Genomic DNA, 26,425 nt, shown 5'->3' on the forward strand with positions numbered 1-26,425 from the left:
ATTTTATATGTAATAGTTTGTATCTCTTAATCCCTTACCCCTTTCTTGCCCCACGCCCCTCCCCTCCCCCGACTGGTAACCAGCAGTTTGGTCTCAGAGAGTTTTTTTAAATTTTTTTTTTAAATTTATTTTTGTTTTTTTGCCATTTTCTTGGGCCACTCTCGTGGCATATGGAGGTTCCCAGGCTAGGGGTCTAATCTGAGCTGTAGCTGCCGGCCTACGCTAGAGCCACAGCAACGCAGGATCCGAGCTGCGTCTGCAACCTACACCACAGCTCACGGCAACGCCGGATCCTTAACCCACTGAGCAAGGCAACCTGCAACCTGCAACCTGCAACCTCATGGTTCCTAGTCGGATTCGTTAACCACTGAGCCACGACGGGAACTCCTCAGAGAGTTTTTAAGTGGGAGAAACACACTCTGATGAAGCACGTTAAGGAGATGGCTCTGGCTGCTGGTGGAGAAGGGACTGGAGGAGGGGGAGGGAGACTCCGGGGGCTCCCAGGCTGGACCGTGGGAATGGAGAGGAGGAGGAGGAAGTGTGTGAAACTGCTTTGAGGAAGTGAGTGGGCAGCAGATCTCCACATGGCTGATGGGGAAAAAAAAAAAAACCTAGAAGGTACACAGGACACATCACTTTTCAGGAGGGGGATCGTAGTTATACCTGCATGAAAAGACAAACGAGTTCATGAGAAAACCCAGCAGCCCCACCCATCACCACAGAGTTCAACTTTTTTAACTGATTTGCTTTTTGGTATTTGTCAACAGGATTATGTTATTACTGCATGCTCTTTCCACTTTAGGCATTTTTTGATGCCTATTGATATGCTTTTATGAAAGAGCATTTAGTTATTTATTTTTGCTTTTTAGGCCCGAACGCTTGGGATATGGAGGTTCCCAGGCTAGGGGTTAATTGGAGCTGCAGCTTCCAGGGTACACCACAGCCATAGCATCATGGGATCTGAGCTGCATCGTCGACCTACACCATAGCTCATGGCAATGCCGGATCCTTAACTCACTGAGTGAGGCCAGGGATCGAACCCAAGTCCTCATGGATACTAGTCAGATTCGTTTCTCCTGTGCCACAACGGGAACTCCAGAAAGAACATTTTTTAAAACCATCAACTTCACTTGGTTCACAAACAGATATCCTTAAAATCCCCACCATCCTCAATTTACAGCGATTTTAAAAATACATACACATACATTTCCATATGTATTTCCATATGTACATACATATGTATGTAAGTGAACTGAAATACATCCTACAGGATCACATCAGGCTAGGATTCAAGGAGACATTGACTAAAGGAGATTTTATTCTGCCTGTCTGGTTTAAATTCTTTACCAGTGGATGTATATATTAATTACGTGTGTAGTTCAAGTGAAAAAAAGCGAATCCACCCAACAGTAGTAAAAGGTAACTATCATTACCCACAGTTTACAGATGCAAAAACTGAAGCCCAGAGACTTAATTTGTTCAAAGTCTTACAGCAAGCAAGCACAACTGGTAAAAACCAGACTTGAGCCTGAAGGAAGATAAGGGACCAGTGTTGGGGCAGGACAAAAGGAAGTGAAAAAGAAAGCCAGAAATCTGAACCAGGAAAGGTGCCACCTGCAGCAGAAAAGGGTCATGAAGGCAGAAGGCAGGAGGCTGTTGATTGGAAGGGAGTGCTAAAGGGACGCATAGTCAGACAGAAACACTAGACTGAAAGAGTCAAGGTCATGGCCTCACGCCTGCACGTCCTTAGAGAGCATCCCCAGAAAACTCAGGTACCAGGCATCTGCAGTGAGTCACCGGATCCCAGAAACTGAGGGCAAGAGTGAGATCATCACCCTAAAAGATAGGGAGCAGAGACAACAAAGCCCTTGGGGTCCAGGGAGCTTAACCTGTCTGGTCAGAGGCCACTGTCACAAAAGCAACAAAGAATTCATATTGAATAGGTTTTCCTCAGGGCTCAAATGAGTAGGTAGAGGAGTCACTGTGAGGCTGTGACACCAGACAGGATGGCAAACAAATACAGTCAGGCCAAGGAAACAAGCTGCTGAGTCTCTGTCCTGAGAGAATGAGGGATATCTGGGGATCAGAATTCTGGAAGAGGTCGAAGCCAAAGCCATCCAAGGCAGCTGGCCCCTCCCTAACCATGACTCAGCTTCACCAGTGCCCAGGGTCACTCCTCCCCTCCCATGACCATGGGGGGGTGGGGGTGGTGGTGACTGTGAGGGCTGAATGTGTCAGCCCTGTAACCTGGAATTATATGGCTGTGTTGGGAGCTGGACACTGGAGATGAATTCAAGACTTTCTCTATTTGAAAACTGCTTGCATGGAACTGGATTCTACATGGAGAAACACACATGCCCCAACCCCACGAATTCATCCTTCCCCCAATTCCCCACCCGAATACGGAGAAGGAGCCAAACAGCAGCATCTCACATTCAGAAGCTGGCTTGACATTCACGGGTAAACCTTGTTATTCTCTAATTAGGCATAAACTGTCTCACAGAACAATGACCTTAGACAAGTTCACTCTGAAATCATATGACACAAAGCAAGGCCAGGTCATAATTCTGAGCACAGACAAAACAGAAAGGTCACTATACCACTCACCAAATACCAAATACCCCTTCTCTTCCCTTCTGGCAAAAAAACAAAAACCAAAAAACAAAACTGCTACTTCTTTTTTTTAAGGGCCACACCCAAGGCATGTGCAAGTTCCCAGGCTATGAGTCAAATTGGAGCTGCAGCCTCCAGCCTATGCCACAGCAATGCCAGATCTGAGTCGAGTCTTCGACCTACACTACATCTCAGGGCAATGCCAGATCCTAAATCCACTGAGGAGGGCCAAGGATGGAACCCGAGTCTTCATGGATACTAATCAGGTTCTTTACTGCTTAGCCACAGTGGGAACTCCCACTGCTGCTTATTTATCCTTTTTCTAGGGGTTGATTGAGATGCCCAGACATAGGATTTACCCTGCCTTCTTTCTTTCTGTTTTTGGTTTTCAGGGCTGCATCTGTGGCATATGGAAGTTCCCAGCTTAGAGGCTGAATCAGAGCTGCTGGCCTAGGCCACACCCACAGCAACACCAGATCCCTAACCCACTATGCGAGGCCAGGGGTTGAACCCACATCCTTACAGATACTAGTTGGGTTCTTAACCCACTGAGCCACAACAGGATCTCCTACCTTGTTTCCTGACAGCAGCATTTTATCTGGAGCAAATCCCTACTTCCTTAGACCCGCCCCCAAGTCGCCTAACCAAAGCCCAAATCCTATCCTAGGTTTTGTTCAAATGTTCTCTTACTGGGATGTCCCACTGTCCCTTATGGGGTGTGTTCTCTTTTTATGCAAAGAGTAATAAACCCAACGTATTCAACTACAGGTGTGTTTCTAGGGGTCTTTGACTAGAAGACACTGGTGACATTCAGGGTTGCTTTTCTTCACTCTTAGCATCTGGAACCTTCTCTGAGGATCTGGACCCAGGCTGTGTGGGAGAAGATGGAACAAAGGCAGGAGGTGCTGTCAGAAGGGACAAAACAAAGCCTTACTCACTCAACAAATATATCCTGGGAACCCATATACACCACACACCTTCTAGGGTCCAAGGACAATAGGCAAATAAAGCAGCATCTGTGATTTTTCAGGAAGCTCTCTTGGGGGGCAGAGGTGGGGAAGACACATAAACAGATCATTATAATAATGATATGAAGGATTTGGAATTCTGGTTGTGGCTCATCAGATTAAGAAACCGACTGATATCCGTGAGGATGTGGGTTTGATCCCCAGCCTCGCTCAGTGGATTAAGGATCCAGTTTTGCTGTGGTTGTGGTGCAGGCAGGCAGCTGCAGCTCTGATTGGACCCCTGGCCAGGGAACTTCCATATGCCACAGGCGTGTCCAGAAAAAAAAAAAAAAAGAAAAAGAAATAGAAAAAAAAAATTCCTTGCATTGAGAATTCTTAAGATTTATTTTTTAAAAAACATTTTTGTGGGAGTTCCCGTCATGGCGCAGTGGTTAACGAATCTGACTAGGAACCATGAGGTTTGCGGGTTCGATCCCTGGCCTTGCTCAGTGGGTTAAACGATCCGGCGTTGCCGTGAGCTGTGGTGTAGGTTGCAGACGCGGCTCGGATCCCATATTGCTGTGGCTCTGGTGTAGGCTGGTGGCTACAGCTCCAATTCGACCCCTAGCCTGGGAAACTCCATATGCCACGGGAGCAGCCCAAGAAATAGCAAAAAAAAAAAAAAAAAAAAAAAAAAAAAAAATTTTTGTATATATCATATATCAGTGTTAATTATATTTCTCATGTTGTACATTGCATCCTGAGTAGTTATTTCTTTTATATCTGGAAGTTTGTACCTTTTTGACTACCTTTCTCTTTCTTTTTATCCTCACACTTTTCAGGGCGATAGGTGGAGTTATTATGGATTGGGTTGTATCTGCCCAAAAGATATGTTGAAGTTCTAACCCCTGATACCTATGAATGTGATGTTATTTGGAAATAGAGCCTTTTTTGGGAGGGGGGGACACAGTCACAGCATGCAGAAGTTCCCAGACCAGGCATCGAACCTGCACCACAGCAGCAAGCTGAGCCACAGCAGTGACAACGAGGGTCCCTGAACCTGCTGAGCCACCGAGGAACTCCTGGAAGGAGGGTCTATTCAGATGTAATCAAGTTAAAATGAGGTTATACTGGATTAAGGCAGACTAGATACCTGAACCAATATGACTGGTATCCCTAGAAGAAGAGAGAAATTTGAACACAGAGACACAGGAGAGAGGGCCATGGGGAGAGAGGCCAAAGACTGGATTAATGCATCTGTGAGCACAGGTGACAAGGTTTGCCTGCACACACAGGAATCTGAAGGCAGCGAGGAAGAGCATAGTCTTGTCGACACCCTGATTCCAGACATTCAGCTTCCAGACTGGGAGAGTTTTTCTTGTTTTAAGCCACTCAGTTTGCGGTAATTTGTTATAAGAGCCCTAGAAAACTAATACAGGTGTTGAGGGGGTCAAGGTAGAAGGCAATACCATGGAAAGGTTATTATTTGTTATAACCACACTTTTTGTATACTTTATCTTTTCCAGGGGTTGGTTTGTTTGTTTATTGCTTTTTTAGGGCCTATTTATCTTTTCCAGGGGTTTGTTTGTTTGTTTGTTTATTGCTTTTTTAGGGCCGAATCCACGGCATTTGGAAGTTCCTGCAAATGCCAGCGTACACCATATTCACAGCAATGCCAGATCCTTAACCCACTGAATGAAGCCAGGGATCGAACTCACATCCTCACAGATACTATGTTGGGTTCTTAACCCACCGAACCACAACAGGAACTCCCCCAGATGGCTTTTTTAAAGTGTGTTTTGGGTTGAAAGACGTGAGTTTGAGCATCAGTGTCATGTCTGCAACGTGAGGGAAGTGAAGATACTCAATTCAAGAGGTTGTGAGGAACAGATGCAATCGCGTGTATGAAACTATTTAGTAAACTTTTTAGGTCATACCCTCGGCATGTGGAGGTTCCCAGGCTAGGGGTCGAATTGGAGCTATATCTGCTGGCTTATGCCAGAGCCACAGCAACGTCAGGTCCCAGCCTCGTCTGCAACCCACACCACAGCTCACAGTGACGCTGGATCCTTAACCCACTGAGCAGAGCCAGGGATTGAGCTTGAAACCTCACAGAACTCCTGTAAACAAGTTCTTTTTTTTTTTTTTTTTTTCTTTTTTCTGTCTTTTCTAGGACTGCACCTGCAGCATATGGAGGTTCCCAGCCTAGGGGTCCAACTGGAGCTACAGCTGCCAGCCTACACCAGAGCCAGAGCCACAGCAACGTGACGTGGGACCCGAGCCTTGTCTGTGACCTACAGCACAGCTCATGGCAACGCCAGATCCCTAACCCACTGAGCGAGGCCAGGGATAGAACCCCCAACCTCATGGTTCCTAGTCAGGTTCTTTAACCACTGAGCCATGATGGGAACTCCAACAAGTTCTTATTAGTACTGTTATCACCCTGTGGAGGAGCAGAAAACACCTTGAACTAGAGAATGGAAATCTAGGCCCTTGGCCTGAGTGACCATTTGACTTCCCAACCCTATCACTGTGTGAGTGGCCAGGACTCTCTTTGTGCTTGTCAGTGTCTGAAACAGTGCTCCTCTCCCCCAGGGAGAGAAGAAAGAGTGGTCACAGTTCAAGGTTAGGGACTCCATGAGAAGAACTCCGCAGATTTTAAACCATGTCACAAAGTACCTCTTCACTCACTAAGAACTGGGCAAGAAGGGTGGGAGAGGGAAGCCAAGGTGAGTAAGAGGCTGCTTCTGCGCTGGAGGAGTTCACATTCTTCCGAGGTGGATGCTATGGGAGTGTGCGTGGTCTTCCTACGGGAAAGAAGCGGGATCCCGGGCCTGGGGAAGGCCTCCCGGTGGAGGGGAGCTGAAGCTGGTGCACCTAAATTGAGTGGGATTGACAAGAGCCCTTCGCGGGAAAGAGGACTTAGAAGATGGTTTCCTGATCATTATACAACTACAGATGTGGTAAATTCATTGAATAATAATTAAAAAAAGAAGATGGTTTACATGGAATACATATCTATCAATCAACTACCTCATTCTAGGATCTGTGCTAAGCGTCGGGGGTGGGGGAGGGAGGGAGAAAGAAAGTGTGAAAGCAACATAATTCAGCCCGGAAAACTCTCTAGTTCTGGGAAGGAAGCTAAAGCTGCATAAAGAAGGAAACAACGGGATACAAGTGTGCGATGTCAACAGCCAAGGCTGTGAACACCGGACACAGGGAATGCGGACTGTGCCCGGGGATGACGCTGAATGAACGTCCGGAGGGGGTTACTTGCGAGTCCCGGTCCCCGTGTCCCCAGCTGTCACCCAACAGGCTGCTTATGTAATCGATGGCGCCTCGCGAGCGACCGGGGGAACTGGATGGGGGAGCCGGGCCGGAGCTGACGGCGCGCTCCTGGAATCCGCGCTGGGGGTGTTGGCCGTCCCCAGCTCGACACCCGGGTCCGCCCTCTCCCTGCGGAGCTGTGCGCGCCGCAGCCCGGAGGTCGGCAGGCGGGTCCCCACGCCTCCTGCAATGAGCCGGCTCCCTGATGGAACCGGGCGGCTGCGAAGGCCCGGGAAGCCCGACCCATCCGCCCACCCCGCTCTCCGCCCGGTGGAAGAGGAGGAAACTTGAACTCTGGCCCGAACCCTGTGTCTTGCTCTCCGTAGGTCAGCTTGTCATCCTCTTGGCGCTGGGTTTCCAAGCCTCTCGCCCCTTTTCCTTTTTCGAGGTCATCCTGGAAACAGGAGCAGTCTTTCTCCGAGTTCAACTGTGATTCCTTAGGTGGCAACACTATAAAAAGATGTTTGTTGCGCTTGATGGTCATGGTCAAGGTTAGAGAGGAGGGTACCTCTGGTCCCAGATTAATTTTAGTTTCTGAATATGAGGAAGTAGAAAAGGCAGACGGATTCGCCTTTGAAAGGGAAACTACACCCTCTCCCACACCAGGCTAAATCAGTCTGGGGCGGGGGGGCAGCAGAATCTTTCCACACCTTTGAAAGGGTATTTGGTTTCTGAGTTAGGTTCACTCTCAAATACGGACCGTTGGAGACCCCGCTGAGAGGATGTCTTTTAAAAAATTTTTAGGTGTCAACTTTTTTTTTTTTTTTTTTTTTTGTCTTTTTGGGGCCGCATATGGAAGTTCCCAGGCTAGGTGTCCAATCGGAGCTGTAGCCTCTGGCCTACATCACAGCCCACAGCAATGCCAGATCCAGATCCGAGGCTCGTCTGCGACCTACACCACAACTCAGGGCATCGCCGGATCCTCAACCCACTGAGCAAGGCCAGGGATCGAACCCGAAACCTCATGGTTCCTTTCAGATTCATTTCCACTGTGACACGAGGGAAACTCCAAGTGTCAACTTTTTTATTACGGAAAAGTTCGACCGTCCATGAAAAGTTCGACTGTTCATGAAGTAGAGAAAATACTATGATGCCCTCTTGGGCACCCACCACCCCCTTTGGCAATGATCAATTCATGATGGATTTTGTTTCATCAGTTACTTCCCACTCATCCTGCCCCCCTTTCCCAGTGTGTTGTTTTTAAGCAAATCCCAGACATATTTATTTTATTGATAAAACTTCAGTATGACCAAAACCTTTTTTTTTTTTTTTAAGGGCCACACCGGCAGCATGTGGAAGTTATCAGGCTAGTCCTTGACCCACTGATCGAGGTCAAGGATCAAACCCGCGTCCTCATGGATGCTAGTCAGTTTCCTTAACCACTAAGCCACAATGGGAACTCCCCCAAACCTTTTTTCACAGTACAATTTTCACATCTTTAAAATGCACAATGTAGGGTCCGGGTTCAAATTTCTGTCTCATGTATTAAAAATTAGATTACAATTAATCTGTTCAAACCAGGATGCATACAAGTCCACCCCTGCATTTGGTTGATATGTCCTTTAAGTTTCTTTTAATCTATGGTTTCCCTTTCTACACCCCTCCCCCTTTTTCTTCTGGAAATTTCTTTCTTTTTCTTTTCTTTTTTTTTTTTTTTTTGTCTTTTTAGGGCCGCACCTACGGCATATGGAGTCCAGTCGGAGCTACAGCTGCTGGCCTACTCCAGAGCCACAAGCAGCGCCAGATCCGAGGCTCGTCTGCGACTTACACCACAGCTCATGGCGACGCCAGATCCTTAACCCACTGAGCGAGGCCAGGGATCGAACCCACAACCTCGTGGTTCCTAGTCGGATTCGTTTCTGCTGTGCCATGACGGGAACTCCTGGAAATTACTTTGATGAAGAAAACTGGTCATTTGTCCTTTGAATTTTCCCAAACTGGGATTTGCTGACTGCATCTCTGTAGCATTCCTTCTTAAAGTGATTCTGATAGATCCAGAACCCTGATGGATTTTAGTTAGGTTCATCATTTTGGGCAAGTATACATCGAATTGTTACTTCCTGTTGTATTACATTGGCTGTCATATAATGTTCGATTGTCTCTCTTTTTATGATACTAGGACTGATCAGTGGGTTTGGGTGTTGTTCAGCCTGATTCATCTTTCTTAGATTCCCCATCAGCTTTTCACACAATGTTCCTAGCAGCTGTTGATGGTTATTGCCTGGGTCCATTATTTCGTTAGGTGTTACAAATGAATGATTCTCTTCCATCCTTTCTTAATTTCTTAGCTGGAGTTTGTAATAAAGAACTGTCCTAATATCTAAAAATATTAGATATATTTGTATAAGAATGGTAGCATAAAAACTGAGTATTTACCAGTGTTCAGAAAGTTGTATGGGTTCCTAGCATCATTCAAAAATGATCAATGAGTTTATTTTTTAATTATCATAAGGAACTGATAGAATTTTTTGCATATGTGATGTTTCAATCAGTTATAGTTATTATCCTTATTCATGCTAAAAACATCCCATCTTTCCCTTTAGGTTGAAAATCTTGGTTCCTGATAATATTGGCTCCAGAGTCTTTTTTTGTAAGGGCCATACCTGAAGCATATGAAGTTCCCAGGCCAGGCCTACACCACAGCCAGAGCAACACCAGATTCGAGCTATGTCTGTGACCTACACAGCAAGCACAATGTATGATCATTAACCCACCAAGTGGGGCCAGGGGTCAAACCTGTGGCCTCGTGGTTACCAGTTGGGTTCATTGCCACTGAGCCACAACAGGAACTCCAAATGCTGAGTCATTTTTGACATGACCCCAGTACCTTTCTCTCAATCTGGTGTGACAAGGGTCATCTTGTATATTTCCTTTCTTTCCTTATCTTTTCTTTCTTTCTTTTTTTCCACTCCTGCAGCATATGGAAGTCCTAGGGCCAGGAATCGAATCCACACCACAGCAGTGACCTGAGCCACAGCAGTGACAATACCAGATCCTTAAACTGTTACACCACTAAGGAACTCCTGGGGTCACTATGTTTTTCTCTTCTTTTATGTCATAGACATAAGAGAAAAATCTAATATTTTAGGTTGAAAATCTTGGTTCCTGATAATATTGGTGTACTTGCTTCTTTTCTTTATCCTACTATGTATGTGTATATAAGTACTTGTACATAAAATACATAATAGATTTGGAATAACCACAAAAATATTATTATCACCAAGATGATAACTTAAATATTTAAGTTCTATTTGCAGTTCTTTTTGTCATTAAGCTATATCCAACTGAGGATATACAGCTAAATTATTGCATTTTAAAGTCTCCTAAAATAAATTTTCTCTAAGGAGTTCCCAGCTACAGAGTATTTAAGCTACCAACTACATATACCATTTCATTTTTTTGTCTTAATTTAATTTTGTTTGATAACAATATAAAAATATTTACATGATTCCAAAGCCAAATATACAAAACAAGGTACATGTAGAAAAGATTAGGAGTTCCCTTCACAGCTCAGCAGTTAAAGAACCTGGCTAGGATCCATGAGGATGTGGATTTGATCCCTGGCCTTGCTCAGTGGGTTAAGGATCCAGCGTTGCCTTGAGCTGTGGCAGATGCGGCTCACATCCGCTCTGATTAGACCTCTAGCCTGGGAACTTACAGGGGTGAGCCCCCGCCCCCGAAAAAAGCAAAAAAAGATAAAAAAATAAAAGACTCTCATTCCTTCCACCCGGTTTTCCTTTCTCCCCTTGGGTAACTGTTTTTGTTAGGTTTTGGTTTATCCTCCTACTTAAAAAACAAGTATAGGCAAAAAAGGTATATGTACATTTCCCTTTTCTTAGGTAAAATGTAGCATACTGTGGGCACTGCTGTCTACCTTGCTTTTTTCACTTATGTCCTAGACATCATCCTGTAATAATACATAGAGAGTCTTCATTTGCAAAGTGGGTAGAAGGCAAGAGGGCAGGCCAGGCTGAACTGCCTGGGGAGACAATATCCATGGTCCAGCATGATATATGCCAGGAGTGGGATTGCAGGGTCATTTGGTAGTTTTATAGTTTGTTTCTTTAAGGAACCTCCATACTGCTATTCATAGTAGATGCACCAGTTTACATTCCCACCAACAGTGTAAAGGGTCCCCTTTTCTCCAGCATTTATTGTTTGTAGACTTTTTGATGATGGCCACTCTGACTGGTGTGAGGTGGTACCTCATTGTAGCTTTGACTTGCATTTCTCTAATAATTAGTGATGTCGAGCATCTTTCCGTGGTTTTTGGCCATCGGCATCCCGTTTTTCAGATCCCACGATAATGCCCAGATGGGCCAAGCCCATACACACACCCAGGAGCTTCTGGGAATGAAGTGGAGGAGGAGACAGCTGCCCCAAAGTCAGTTGTCCCGTCCCCTGTATCTGCATCTCAACCAGGATGCAGCTGGATGCTTTCTCTGTGCAGTTTTCAACCATCCCCTAGTGACTTACATTTGAGTTGTTTGCAGTCTTGTCCTGTTACAAAAGTGCTACAATAAATAGTCTTGTGTGGAGTTTTGTCGTGTATTTGAAACTTTCTTTTCAACCTAGGCATGTTGGGGGGAAAGGGGGACTGAAAGACCAAAGGAAAATTTAAAGCGGGATCAGAGGCAACAGGCCTGGATTAGGGAGCATGAAGTATGCAAAGGGCTCCTGGAAGTCTAGCTTCAACCCTACATACCAGCTACAGCGCATCCCAAAGCGAGGGGGTAACGGGGAGGAGACCGAGAGGAAGGCAAAAGAACTCTAGGGACTCAGGGTGATCTGGGTGCCCGGAAAAAGAAGCCGGAAAAAGGGTAAGACCTGCCCTGGAAAGGAGGTGTGGAAGGTGTAGATGCGGCTGCTTGTGATGGAGTCGTAGAAGACGACTTCTCCGCCCTCGTGATTCACGTGGACCCCCACTTTCCTGGGACGGACTGAGAGTTCCTCCCGGGTGCCACCCTCGGTGAGCGCCTGGCAGTCGAAACCCACAATGCGCAGCACCCAGAAGCCAGTCAAGGGTTCGATCATCAGGGGGCCCCTCCGCGTTACCAGCTCCGAGGCCACGCCCACCAAGCAGCCCCCGCCTTCAGGCCCTTCAAGCTCCGCCTCCCAGGTCTGGCAGCCCGAGGAGAGGCCTGGCAAGCCCAGAACACAGCGGAATGGATGGAAGCGAGCAGGGTCAGTGGGTTCAGCACAGCGACTTTGAGGAACAGGGTCCAGCGTCACTGTCTTCAGATCCTGGGAAATGATGAGGTCCGGATGAGCCGAGGCCGCATCCAGGGTCACTGGGGCTGCGGGAAGATGAGGAGGGTGGTAGCCTCTTTCCGGGGTGCTAGCCCCAGGTCAAGTCCTCCAGACCCCTACCTCTTAGTTTCCCCTGAGGATGACTTTCTCTTCAAAGTCAAGGTCCTCTTTGTCCCCAGAGAAGTCCTAGCCCCTTCCCCCTCCTTGAAGTTAATCCTTAAATTTCATCATGTGCTGCTCTGTGGGTGCTCTCCACTGCTGGTCACAAGGCATCATTTCTACACCCAAAGCAAGACTATTTCCTCTTCCTTCCCCATCTCCTGTGGTCCTCATATCCAGAACAAGATCTGAACTTATATAAAAGATGTCAAGGCTCAGACTGTGCTGGAGTAATTTTCTAAAGTGCAGCCCCTCAAAGACAGGGATGAATGGAGGGGTGGGGTACGGAGGGAGAAAGTTAGCTCTCATCTCACCACACAGGCACAATTTTCATTGAATTTGGACATTGAGTTATCATTGAGTTATAGGTTATCAAGGCCAGAAGTCCTCCATCCACCCCCCACCCCCCCGCAATGGCTTGAATAGCCGTGGTTCCAGACTTTGCCACGGACTTAGGAACGAGAGACTCATGGTATCTCCTGATTTGCTATCTAATCTCACACCCTTGTACTGTAATATTACTTAGTTTTCCCTTGCTGGAAGGAGGGTGGGGATTGGGAGGGATGGAGGATGTAGGAATGTGGGGAAGAGGAGAAAGAGTGTCTAGGTACATGGGGATGAGTAAGGTAGATTGTGACCTAAGCAGTTCTTACTGGTCTCTTAGATTCCAATCTGACTGAACTGATGCCTAGGTAAATAATTTAAATTAAAAAAAAAAAAAAAAAAAAAAAAAAAAAAAAAAAAAGAAAGACCTGAGCAATCAACTGTAGTGACACTCTTCATCCACAAGGGGGCACCAGAGCCAAAGCAATAAGCAGAAGCCACGCGCTGACGCTACCCGATTGCCCTTTTTCTGCTCAAGTACACCCGCTCCCTTCTCCAAGTGTCACCACCATCACCCGTCTCTGTTCTCAGTAGCCCGGGGCCTCTCTCCCACCTTCCACTCCCTCAGCCCCACTCCACGCAGTCAGGGACTCTTGATTGCTCTCAGCCACTCACTCAGCGCCGCCTTGAGCTCTTCAGTCCACGCAGCTCCAGGGCTTCCCGGGTCTTCAGAGCTGTCTTCGTTTGAATAGAAAACAAATGAGGCAATAGAGGCCCGGCTTCGGCTCCGGAACAGGTTGGGCAGTGAAGGTGATAGTTTGAGCTTTGGCGGTAGTGGTTTAGCGTTTCTGTCATCTTTAAGGAGAAGGAGAGGAGAAAAAAAGAGGTCGATGGGAGCAAGGCAGCAATCATTGTCCATGGCCTGAAGCCACGGACTAACAGAAATTTTTGAGCTTGTCTTACCCTCAATGTTTAAGGGTACAGCTTGTTAAAATCCCTCTGCATATAAACTGCCTTTACTTATTAAGTTCATTTTAGTTATCTTTTCCCTCTCTTTAATTGCATACTCTCCAAGCTTCATGTAGCCTATGTAATATATCACGAGGCATTAACCAGCGATAGATCAAACCTCTGACATACGGGTCACTTTTTTGGTCTTTTTAAGGCCACTCCCAAGGCATATATGGAGGTTCTCAGACTAGGGGTCAAATCAGAGCTACAGCTGCTGGCCTGCACCACAGCCACCCAACACCAACGTGGGATCCAAGCCGAAGTTGCAACCTATGCCACAGCTCACAGCAACACTGGATCCTTAACCCACCGGGCAAGGTCAGAGATCGAACCTGCATCCTCTTGGATGCTAGTCAGATTCGTTTCTACTGAGCCACGTTGGGAACTCCTGACATATGGGTTACTTTGGTAGTGGGGGCTTAAGTTGCTTTTTAGGAACTTGGTGTCAGCTCTTGTCCTGTTCCGGCTGGCTAAGGCAGGTTGGGACCAGCAGTGCTAAAACTGGGCTTGTGCAGGAGTCTGATGAACAACTTTTTCGCATCAGAGGTTCAAAAATGATACCCTCAGATTATGCTAAGCAGCTTCATTTTTGAAAGTGTATCCCACAAAGAAGACTGTAACCTGGATCCACCTGCCCAAACAGAGGGGAAGGGGACTCCGCCTTTCCCATGCCTCAGGCCACCTTGTTTCATTATCTCAGAAGAAAATTGAGGCTCTTTCCTTCAAGGAGGTGGGTCTCCCACCTCCTCCCTTGGCGGCTTTGTGAATAAACCTTCTCTGCTTCAAACCTCAGCATCTCAGTATTTGGCTTGCTGCGCATCAGGCAAACAAACCTGGTTTGGTAACAAAAGTACACCCGAACGAACAAGTTAGGGGTAAACTGATTGAATGGCACAGTATTTCCTGGGGCGGGGGTGTCCCACTCTGGGAAGGGGGAGGGGTGATGGATGAAACGCCTGCTATCTCCACCCCCATATGCCCATGCTGTCCTAGCTCTTAGCATCTGAAACCTTCAAGAACATTCAACTCCACTGCCCTTCTTCCTCTCCCAACTCCCAGGCCCTCTTAACAGTCTCTCTAAGTCCCTCTTTTCTTTTTATTTCTTTTTAGGGCCGCATCTGCGGCATTTGGGGTCGAATCAGAGCTGCCTACATCACAGCCACAGCAATGCCAGATCCAAGCCTAATCTGAGACCTACACCACAGCTCACAGCAATGCTGGATCCCTGGATCGAGGCCAGGGATTGAATCCGAATCCTCATGGATACTAGTCAGATTTGTTACCCGCTGAACCACAATGGGAACTCCCTCTAAACCTCTTTTTCTGCTCTGTCCCTATACCCCTCCAACCCAGGCTGGAACTGAGAGCAGCTCTTCATCCCCATCTAACTCCAGTCAGGGAGGGTGATGCTGTGTGTTGGGAAGTCCTTGTACAGTTTGCTCACCATCCTTCCTATGCGGTGTCAGTTCAGTGCATTCCTATCTATGCGTTTGGACTCCCTGGAGACTCCGAGCTTTCCTGACTACACCACCCGAAGCCACCAGTGCTCAGAGGCTGGGCTCCTACCTGAAGGGCTTAGCTCAGGCTCCAAAGTTTCCATCGGTGTAGGATTGCTTTTCTCTAACAGGTACCCTAGGAATGGGGGAGAGAAAACCAACTTTGGTCTCGATAACCAGAAACTTGCAAAATCCAAAACCAAACACCTGCCGCCATCAATAAGAACACGCATCAGTGGTTCTCAGTGGAGACTGCCCCCTTCCCCCTGCCCCCGTCCCCACCCATGGGGAAGTGTGGGAACCATTCAGATGGTCCTAGTAATGGCAGAGGGTGGGAGGTGGCGGGGGGCGATTCCCTACTGGCCTAGAGTGTTTCCGGGGGCCTTGGACGGGACACACTCCACAGCACACCAGGCAGAGAGCACAGTGGGGACTTAACCTCTGCAAACACCAATAGCTCCTGTCATGGAGAACTGGGGGAGGAAGAGGACCGCGCTCCCTGGCTTTGGAAGGCATTATGTGGTTTCTGGTGTTGGCAAAATGTGTTCCAAGATTGTCTTTTTCAATTAGTAGTCACATGACTTGGGTAACTTAGCGCAGCTCCCTGGACTGGCAGGGAACTTACTGTAAATTGCTGATAATGACACGCATCCTTGGAGAAGAGCTGTGGGATTTTTGAACTGTTAGCTGTGGGGTGCTTAGCACACGTGGGCCTTTAAGAAAGGGTACTTCTAGTGTTACCTCTCGTGGGGCAGAGCCATCTCTGATGACTTTGGCCTCGGCTGCTGTTACAGTGGGGCTCCATCCCCTGAGCTGTCCCAGCCTTACAACCAGAAACACAGCCTACGGCTGGGGGCAGCGAATACTACAGAGATTGAGCTGCTTTTATCTTCTCTTTGTCTTACCTTTTCCTCCCTTACTCAGAGGCATGAAGAAATAAATATAAAATTTTCTATTATTTTTGGATACTTTTTTTTTTGGCTGCACCCATGGCATATGGAAGTTCCCAGGCTGGGGTCATGTCGGAGCTTTAGCTGCTGCCCACAGCCACAGCCACAGCCATAGCAACTTAGGATCTGAGGCGAATCTGTGACCTACACTACAGCTCATGGCAACCCCGGATCCTTAACCCACTGAGCAAGGCCAGGGATCAAACCCACATCCTCTTGGATACTAGTCGGGCTCATTACTGCTGAGCCACGACAGGAATTCCATTTGAATTACTTCTAAATGTGGGGATTGGTCATTGTTTTGTGAGTTACCTGAGTTCAAAATAATAAAACCTATCCATGTGCCTGTTCTTCTCAATTGATGAGAAATGGGCATCACCTATATTGGGCATTCATGTAATTGGAGTGACAGAATTCTTCCCCTTGGCTTTTCTCACTTTCCCCAAATGGCAGGAGCGACCATCACTTACAGCTCTTTATATAGTGCTTATCCAGGCCTTTGAGAAATCTGCTTTTATCTTTCTTGCCATCAGCCTGGCATTTGTCTGTGGAGAGAGAACAGAATGAGATGGAGAGAGCTCAGACAGGCTGAGCAAAGAACCCACAACCACCCAGCAGGGCACTGATTTCAAATGCTTCTGCAGAGTGGGGAGTTGGACTTGTCTCTCATCTTCTCAGTGGACCAAGAAGGTATGAAACTCTGAGAGATGCCCTTTCTGCTTCCCAAAGTGGCTCTCCAGCCCAGCACTGTCCCGTAGCGATACACTCCGAGCCACAAATAGCACTGAACATTTTCTAGCAGTCACGTTAACAAAGAGTAAAAAGAAGCTGATAAAAGCTCATTTTACTTGTATTTTCAGAATTAATGTTAATTATATTTTCCACTGCACCTGAGGCATATGAAAGTTCCCGGGGCCTGGGATCTTTGGCCCTGGATCCTTAACCCAGTGCCCCGCACACACACAGGGGCAGGGGGTAGGAATTGGGGGATCATGTGTGTGTGTGTGCGTGCCCGTGCGTGTGCACGTGTAAGACAAAACAGACCACGCTCATCTCCACCACAAAGTGCGTCTTCGTAGCCCTCGCCTCCCTGCCCATATCCAGCCTGTGCTGAAGTGGAAAGGTAGCGGATCCCTGGAAATTCTGAACTGGACCTAAACTACTTTATTTTGTTTGCTTTTTAGGACTGCACCTGAAGCATATGGAGGTTCCCAGGCCAGGGGTCAAATCAGAGCTACAGCTGCCAGCCTACACCACAGCCACAGCAACTTGGGATCCGAGCTGCGTCTGTGACCTACACCACAGCTCACAGCAATGCTGGATCCTTAAGCCACTGAGTGGGGCCAGGGATCAAACCCGCAACCTCATGGCTCCTAGTCAATTCGTTTCTGCTGCACCATGACGGGAACTTCAGAACTAAACTCTCTTAAACCTGAAGTGACTGTGACATTGTTGTGCGAGATACGATCACATCCTGTGGAATGGAAGAGCCAGACAAAGCAGAGCAGTTACTGGGGAAAAAAGCTCAAAACAACAAAATTACAAGCAAAACCACTGTTCTTTGTCTGTGTTTGGTGAGCGAAGATTCCTGGCTGAATGGATGGGGTTCTTGGGGCCTTGTCCTCGTCCTCTTCTTCCAAAGGCACATGGGGGGGGGGTGTGAATGGCTGGGGGGCTCTTGTGACATTTCCAGCAAGAAAACTCCATCCAGCTGTCTTTACCCCTGGCTTAGACAAGCACAGCCTTTGCAATGAAGGGGACTCACAAAAACATCTAAGCGCCTTCCTGGTCACAAACCCAGACAAGTTTCTGAAAACATCTAACGGAGTATTTAATGCCCAACTCATCCACCTCTGCCTGATGTCTGTCTCCCTGCAAGCCTGGAAGAGCAGTTTCCCCAGAATGTCATTGCCTTTTTGTTTGTTGGTTGGTTTGTTCAGGGCTGCACTCACAGCATATGGAGGTTCCCAGGCTAGGGGTCAAATTGGAGCTGTAGCTGCTGGCCTACACCACAGCCATAGCAACACAGGATCCAACCCTCATCTGCAACCTACACCATAGCTCATGGCAACGCCGGATCGTTAACCCACTGAGCAAGGCCAGGGACCAAATGTGTGATTCGTTAACCACTGAGCCACAGTGGAAACTCCTGAATGTCATTAACTTTGAATCCATTTTCTCTTCTTCTGTAGTCAGGAATAGTCGGAGCTCCAGTGTGACCCAGAGCAGTGAAAGCAACTTGCTGGAGGTCCCACAGTCTCTGCCTGAAGGCCCTGGGACAACTGAGCACCAACTTTCTGACAGTCATTGTGCTGGGCAAGGGGACCTCTTGGGGCTTTCACAGGAGTCAGGGAGGCAGACAATCAATACATGATGAAGACAGAGTGTAAGAAATGCAGGGAAGGGAGTTCCCTTTGTGGCTCAGTGGTAATAAACCCAACTAGCATTCATGAGGATGCGGGTTCGATCCCTGGCCTCACTCACTGGGTTAAGGATCCAGCGTTGCCATGAGCTGTGGTGTAGGTGGCAGACGCAGTTTGGATCTGGCGTTGCTGTGGCTGTGGTGTAGGCCAGGGGCTACAGCTCCAATTCAACCCCTAGCCTGGGGACCTCCATATGCCGCGGGTCAGCAGAGAGCCTGGCATTGGAAAGGTCCTGTGATCACCACCGTCATGGCTGAGTTCCCGCCCCATTTCCTTGGGGGGATGGAGGAAGAATCCTCTAGAACTGAGAAGGTGACAGCCTCTTCCTTACCTTGGAATTTCTTTAGGCTCTCTATAAGGGATTCATGCCGTAATTTGGTTTCGTTGAGTTTTTTCTCCAGGTCCGCTGAAACGGGAGGTGGGCTGAGAAATCTAAATCCTGCACTCCTAAGAAGATATGGTTAAACTAGATGTGGGGATCAGGGGATGGGTTGCAGGGGAGGGGGTGCTGTGACACGGAGATGAGGATGCAGTGATGGAGTCTTGGGGGTGGGGCAGGAAATCAAAGGACAGTGAGCTGGAAGTCAGGAGGCCAGGGCCAGGGACACGGGGCCAGGGTGAGGTAGGGCACAGGGGGACATGGAACTGCAGATGGGACATGAAGCCAGAGAGAAGCAGAGAAGAAGGGGGCAGGGAGATGGGCAGGGAACCCAGGGGCCATCAATTGGAGCAGGGGGTCACGCAGGAGGTGCGGGGAAATAGGAGAATCTGCGATGAAGAAATAGGATCCTGAAGAAAACAGCTCTTCTCTTTAGGAACCAGCCAACAAGCTCACGCTCTCGGCTTAGGCTTTTTCCCTCTGCAGCCCAAGTTCCGACTGCAGGTAGAGTAGGCAGGAATTTGGGAGGGAGGAATGATGGGTGTGTTTGAATATATGTGGAGCATTGTAAGATGAAGGAGTCAGTAGGCAAAATGCATTTGGGGTGGCCCGTCATACCTGCTCAAGACAGGTTTGATGTCCTAGAAGAGAAAGAGAAACAGACAGACAGCTTCAGCACAGGGCTGATTCACGGGAGCCCAGGAGGAGGTGTAGACCCTGCTGGGGGTGGGGGTGGGGGTGGGGTAGAGCAGGTGGAATGAGAACATCCCTCCCTTCTCACCCTCCATAAAGGTTCTTCCAAGGAGCATCTGATAAGGGGGATAATAGACCTCGAGGGGAATTCACTGAGTTACTGGAACATACTTTGTCTCTGAGACAGGAGAGGGGGGACAAGGGCTGGAATGGCTTTGCATTGTCTTTTTTGAAAGAAAGAAAAAAAAAGGATGTCTGAACTGGTGGGAATGAGAGATGGATTCAGGAGGGACCTCAGCTTATTTTGTGCATCTGCTAAACCCACACCGTCCAATATGGTAGCCACCAGCCACACGTGGCTACTGAACACTTGAAATGTGGCTGGTATGATGAGGAACCAAATTTTTAATTTTATTGAAGTTTCACTAATCCCATATTTAAATTAAAAAACAGACATCGTGTAAAATATTTGTTTTCATTAAACACACCTATATTTGGTCAGATTACATTTTATTTCAACCATTAAAAATTTGCTGTCTGGAGTTCCTGTCGTGGTGCAGTGGTTAGCGAATCCGACTGGGAACCATGAGGTTGCGAGTTCTGTCCCTGCCCTTGCTCAGTGGGTTAAGGATCCGGCGTTGCCGTGAGCTGTGGTGTAGGTTGCAGACGCAGCTCGGATCCCTCGTTGCTGTGGCTCTGGCGTAGGCCGGTGGCTACAGCTCCGTTTGGACCCCTAGCCTGGGAACCTCCATATGCCACGGGAGTGGCCCAAGAAATAGCAAAAACAACAACAAAAACAAAAAGACAAAATACAAAAAAAAAAAAAAAAAAAAGTGAAAAAAAAAATTGCTGTCTGAGTTAAGATCTGCCAAACATATACCAGATTTCAAAGACTCAGTTTTTGTTTTTATTTATTTATTTTTCTTTTTATGGTCACACCAGCCACATATGGAAGTTCCCAGGGTAGGGTCCAGTCAGAGCTGCAGCTGCCAGCCACAGCCACGGCAACACAGGATACAAGAACCACATCTGTGATGTCACAGCTTGCGGCAACAATGGATTCTTAACCCACTGGGTGAGGCCAGGGATCCAACCCGCATCCTCATGGATACTAGTCAGGGACTTAGCCCACTGAGCCACAGTGACTCAATTTTTTTAAAGGGGGGAGGTTTATAAAATATTTCCTGAATACTTTAAGAATACTGGTTAACAGATTGAAATGAGAATATTTTGGATATATTGGGTTAAATAAAATATGGTGTTCAAATTATTTTTCTTTTTATCTTTTTAATGTGGCTACTAGAAAAAGTTTAAATTGCATATGTGTAATATAATTCTGAATTATACACATGTTCCTGTTATATTTCTTTTTTCTTTTTTGGTCTTTTTACAATTTCTTGGGCTGCTTCTTCGGTATATGGAGGTTCCCAGGCTAGGGGTCCAATCGGAGCTGTAGCCGCCAGCCTACGCCAGAGCCACAGCAACGCAAGATCAGAGCTGCGTCTGCGACCTACACCACAGCTCACGGCAACGCTGGATCCTTAGCCCACTGAGCAAGGCCAGGGATGGAACCCGAAACCTCATGGTTCCTAGTTGGATCCATTAACCACTGAGCCACGACGGGAACTCCATCCTGTTATATTTCTAAATGACATACATGGTGTGCATTATGCACTAAATCACACCGTGGCTCACACCGTCCTTGTCCTGGGCAGCACGGGGCCTGGGGCAGGAGAGTGGTGGCCGTCTCTGGTATTGTGCCAGGTGGTCAGTGCGCTGAGCTGTGACTAGGAGGGACGCTAGCTCCTTACAACTTGGCCCCCCAGGAACTCTTACCTGGAGCATCTCTCTGGGCGGCAGAAGCTGCCTGGCCTTCAGGGAATCCTTAAGCTTCCTGAGAGACTGCAGCTGCGCCTCGGCGGAAGCGAGGTAGGAGTTCCTGTCCTTGGTCAGCTCCTGATCCAGCCAGTTGATCCGAGACAGGAGGAAGTTCTTCTCCTCCTTCAACGCCTGAAGCAGCTGTTCGAATACCGTGCTGATCTTTTGCTTCTCCTGTTCGACCTGGGCCTGGGGGCAAGGAAAACGGACACTCAGAAGATGCGAGGGTGGCCTCAAAGCTCCTTCTACCCCTTTTTACTCAAAGTTTCCATTGTATTAAGTTTATCCTGAGCAGCATGACAGACCTGGAGAAAAGGAAAGGGGAAGAAAACAACATTTTTTTTTTTTTTGTCTTTTTGCCTTTTCTAGGGCCACTCCCTCGGCATATGGAGGTTCCCAGGCTAGGGGTCCAATCAGAACTGTAGCCACCGGCCTACGCCAGAGCCACAGCAACACCAGATCCGAGCAGCGTCTGGGACCCACACCACAGCTCACGGCAACGCCGGATCCTTAACCCAGTGATCGAGGCCAGGGATTGAACCCACAACCTCATGGTTCCTAGTTGGATTCGTTAACCACTGAGCCATGACAGGAACTCCCCGAGAACAGCATTTTTTAAAGCACTTACTATGTGCTTCATTTTTGTTTGGGGTTACTTGTTTATGTTTCTTGTCTGATAGCACCTACATATCTAACACTTAATACTTCGGTATCTAGTACTCACATTTCCAGAAGGCTTTTCAGTTTATAATTGGCTTTCACACAGATTTTTTTTCCCTCTGCACGTGCGTGCGCACACACACACACACACACACACACACACACACACACAACACAGGTAAAGATAATTAGGTGGGTTTACAATGTCTTCATTTTCTTTTTTTTCTTTTTAAAAGTTTTTTGTCTTTTTTGTCTTTTGGGGGCTGCACCCACAGCATATGGAGGTTCCTAGGCTAGGGGTCAAATAGGAGCTGGAGCTGCCAGTCTACACCACAGCCACAGCAATGCAGGATCTGAGCCGCATCTGTGACCCACACCACAGCTCATGGCAATGCCAGATTTCTAACCCACTGAGCGAGGCCAGGGATTGAATCCATATCCTCATGGATTCTAGTCAGATTCATTTCCACTGAGCCATGACAGAAACTCCTGAGTTTTTTTCTTACCATCAAGGTAGTGATCCTCTGGTCACCTTGTAACTTCATTTGAACGATCGCCCTCTCCTTTTGCAGCAGGGCCTCCACCTGTGATTGAATCTGCCCCTGTGGGGAGAGAGTTATCTTGGCAATTCCTGGAGTTTTCTTGGCCTCATGACACCCTCTGATCTCCCTGGAGGGTGGGTGCATCCTTGTGTAATGATTTTTTTTTTTTTTGCTTTTTAAGGCTGCATCTGCAGCATATGGAGGTTCCCAGGCTAGGGGTCGAATTGGAGCTGTAGCCGCCGGCCTACGTCACAGCCACAGTAACACGGGATCTGAACCACATCTGAACCTACACCACAGCTCACGCCAATGCCAGATCCTTAACCCACTGAGCAAGGCCAGATTGAACCTGCGTCCTCATGGATGCTAGTCAGATTCATTAACCACTGAGCCACAATGGGAACTCTATCCTTGTATAAAGATTAATAGAGCCACCTTTGCTGTTCAAACTGGGGGCTGGGGTGCAGTGTCGGAGCCTAAGTGATGCACTAGAAAGGAATGTGCTAGTAAATTATAACTAATATATTAATGACTAATATTTGGATGTGCTTTGGGATTACTGAAGCATTTCCACAAACCTCTCATTTGCCATACCAACAATTCCTTTTTTTTTTTGGTCTTTTTGCCTTTTCTAGGGCGGCACCCGCGGCATATGGAGGTTCCCAGGCTGGGAGTCTAATTGGAGCTGTAGCTGCCAAGCCTACACCACAGCCACCCAACGCAGGATCCGAGCCGAGTCTGCAACCTACACCACAGCTCACGGCAACGCCGGAACCTTAACCCACTGAGCAAGGGCAGGGATCGAACCCGCAACCTCATGGTTCCTAGTCAGATTCGTTAACCACTGACCCATGGTGGGAACTCCCATACCAACAATTCTTTAAAAATACATTTTGTTTGTCCCATTTGAAAGGCGAAGCACAGAGAGGTAAAGGAATTCCTTGAAGGTCACAGAGTCAATTCAGGAGTCTGAATCTGGACCCACACCTTCTGTCTCAAAATCCCTGCATTCTTTCCATTCTCCATTACCCCTTGGCTTCAACAGGCATCAGCTCTTCACACACAGACATTTGAACCTACCGGACCTGACCGTGAAGTGTCTGCTCAAGTGCCAAGATGGCAGCAATGCGGTACAAACCAGAGGCAGGAGGTGACGGTTTCCAGGCCCTCACTGAACTCCTGGTCTGTGGTGGGGGAACAGGGAAGGGACCCCCAAATGCCTACCTGAAAACTCTGGGCAGCTTCTTCTAGCAAAATTGTGTTGTGGAATTTGTGGTCCTTGGATCCACAACACGCCACACAGAGGACCTTCCCATCGGACTCACAGAAGTAATGAAACCTCTCCCCGTGCTTCGGACACTTCAGCTCTTTCACTTCTGGCTGTTCCTCGGAGGGATCCATAGCTTGGATTTTCTCCACCAGATTCACCAACAGCCAGTTGGGCCTTATCGTGTCCCTCTTCACAATTTTGTTGCAGAGGGGACATTTAATAACGCTGTCCAATCCTTCCCTGCTCCGCATGATGCATTGGAGGCAGAAACTGTGCCCACAGTCGATGGTAGCAGGGTCCTGCAGGATATCCATGCAGATGGGGCAGATCACCTCCTCCTGAAGCTTGTTGGTAAACTGCTGACCAGCCATGATGGAGACGACGGCAGCGTCAAGTCTGCAGAGAGTCTAGGATCCTGCTGTGGACACTGGTTCTACAAAAGGAGGAAACAGAGGAGATGAAGGTCAAAGGGTCCATCAGAGAAGCAGGAAGGAGGAAAAGAAGTGCTAGAGAAAAAAAAGGAATAATAGAAAAGATTAAAAAAAAAAAAAAGAATAATAGAAAAGATTAAAACCAGGAGTTCCCATCGTGGCTCAGCGGTTAGCGAACACAACTCATATCCATGATCGGGTTCTATCCCTGGCCTCACTCAGTGGGTTAAGGATCCAGCATTGCCATGAGTTGTGGCGTAGCTCACAGACATGGCTCGGAGCCTGCGTTGCTGTGGCTGTGGTGTAGGCTGGCAGCTGTAGCTCCGATTCGACCTCCGATTCGACCCCTAGCCTGGGAATTTATTTATGCCACGGGTGTGGCCCTAAAAAGCAAAAAATAAATAAATAAACAGAAAAAAAAAAAAAAGGCTAAAAGAAAAGAGTAAAACCAATGTAGGGACTATCATAAAGAAGAAAACCGATGGGCAATGCTACCTCACTACCTCTCGCGAACAAATGGATATTGTAAATGGATTTATCCTGCTTATAAAATGGGGCAAGTTGTCCTGAACCTTGGACTAATTAAAGATATGTTTATGAGGCCATTAACAGAGATCAGAAGGACCAGGGCACCAAAGTCCACTGGCAGTTGTTCAGGGAGGGAGTAGAGGGGCTGGAAGTCACCTCCCGAAAGGTCACAGCAGGTCACCAGTGATGCGTTGAACATCTCTTGTATGCAGAGCCCGAACCATGGAAAAACATGGAAAGGAAGGAAGAGGGTAATTCCCTGCCTCTTGTAGTTTGGCTCTACCCTTTTAAGAGTTTTGTGCAAATGTGGAAGATGTAATCACCCACTCAGGGGCTTTCCCATTATTTATAAGGAAAAGCAACCATTCCCCTCATGGGGCGGGGCTGGGGGGGGGATTCCTAGCACAGTGGGAGAAGCAAGGAACTTCCTCTCTGAAAGGGCTGTTCTCCATCCTGGCTGATCTTTTACTTCCCCATAGCACCTGTAGCAAATCTGTCCTCTTTGGGTTTTTTCTCAAATGTTTTCCATCTCTAGCGTCTCCATGAGCATTCTTTGTTTTGTCTGTATTTCTTCCTGCTTCTTGGTGCTTCTCTGATCTCTGAAACACCTTCCCCTGGGGCTTCGGTCCTGACCAGGAAAATATCGACCAGTGTCCCCCAACCTCCATTTGCATCATTGTAATCTTGCCTCCTTGTGTAAGAGAAGGATCCTTTCTCGCTTCCCATTCCCTCTCCATCCCAGCCTCCGCCCTTACCTCCTCTCTCTCTGCCATCTGTCCCCACCAAGGAGTGACCCCTTCATGTTTACCAGATCCTAATCTTAGGTCAGACAGGGCTTGGGAGTGATGTTCTGATTATAGTCGGAGTGATCATATATTCTGGTTTGCCTGGGATGGTGCTGGTGTGATGAGTAGCACTTCCTTCCATTCTCAAAAGTGTCCTGCTTGGATGACAGATTATACAATTACCCTAATTATAGCAACCGTTGCAAGCCACAGGCTTTCAGAAATATTATACCTCTGTTTCAGAAATGTTATGAAAAGATCTTTCTCGTTGTTTGCTTTGAGGTTGAATTAAAGCATCTTAATGTTTGCGTAATATTTTATAGCTTATACGCATCTTAAACTGCTGACCCCTGGAGGCAGAATTTAACTATTAAACCAGGTTTTATTTGACCTGGTGATTTTCAACATAAGGGTAATTTGGATGACTTTAGAGAGGGTGGGTGTTTTATTTCCCCTACCACTTCTTCCTCCCTCTTGTCTGCCTGGCCCCTGAAGACATCTGACCTTCCTTCCCCCACCCGCCCCCATCCCCCAGCTTTACTGATACATAATTGACATAGAACATTGTGAAGGATTAAGTGCACAGTGCGATGCTTTGGTACGTGTATATATTGTGAAATGTTTGCCATGATAAGATTAGTTCACACATCCTTCTCTTCACATAGTTACCTTTTTGTTGTTATTAATGTGAGAACATTAAAGATCTATTCTTGAGGCAACTTTCGAGTATACAATACAGTATGGTTAACTGCAGTCACG

General features: G+C 47.5%; 1 protein-coding gene across 1 annotated transcript; it reads right to left on the bottom strand.

Moving 5' to 3' along the window:
• Nucleotides 1-11,421: 11,421 nt before the first annotated feature.
• Nucleotides 11,422-24,874, bottom strand: TRIM31 (tripartite motif containing 31). The gene is given in 10 exon segments (NM_001206402.1): nucleotides 11,422-12,184; nucleotides 13,296-13,475; nucleotides 15,198-15,263; nucleotides 16,548-16,622; nucleotides 18,832-18,947; nucleotides 19,498-19,520; nucleotides 21,409-21,639; nucleotides 22,617-22,712; nucleotides 23,877-24,355; nucleotides 24,849-24,874. Coding segments are annotated over 9 exon segments (1,731 nt in total). The 5' UTR covers nucleotides 24,294-24,355; nucleotides 24,849-24,874; the 3' UTR covers nucleotides 11,422-11,657.
• Between the last annotated feature and the right edge of the window lie 1,551 nt (nucleotides 24,875-26,425).

Source organism: Sus scrofa, chromosome 7 (assembly GCF_054392235.1).
Source record: "Sus scrofa isolate SSC_HxYL_T2T_F1_AM1 chromosome 7, Sscrofa_HxYL_maternal_Yorkshire_Landrace_v2.0, whole genome shotgun sequence".
Classification (NCBI taxonomy): domain Eukaryota; kingdom Metazoa; phylum Chordata; class Mammalia; order Artiodactyla; family Suidae; genus Sus; species Sus scrofa.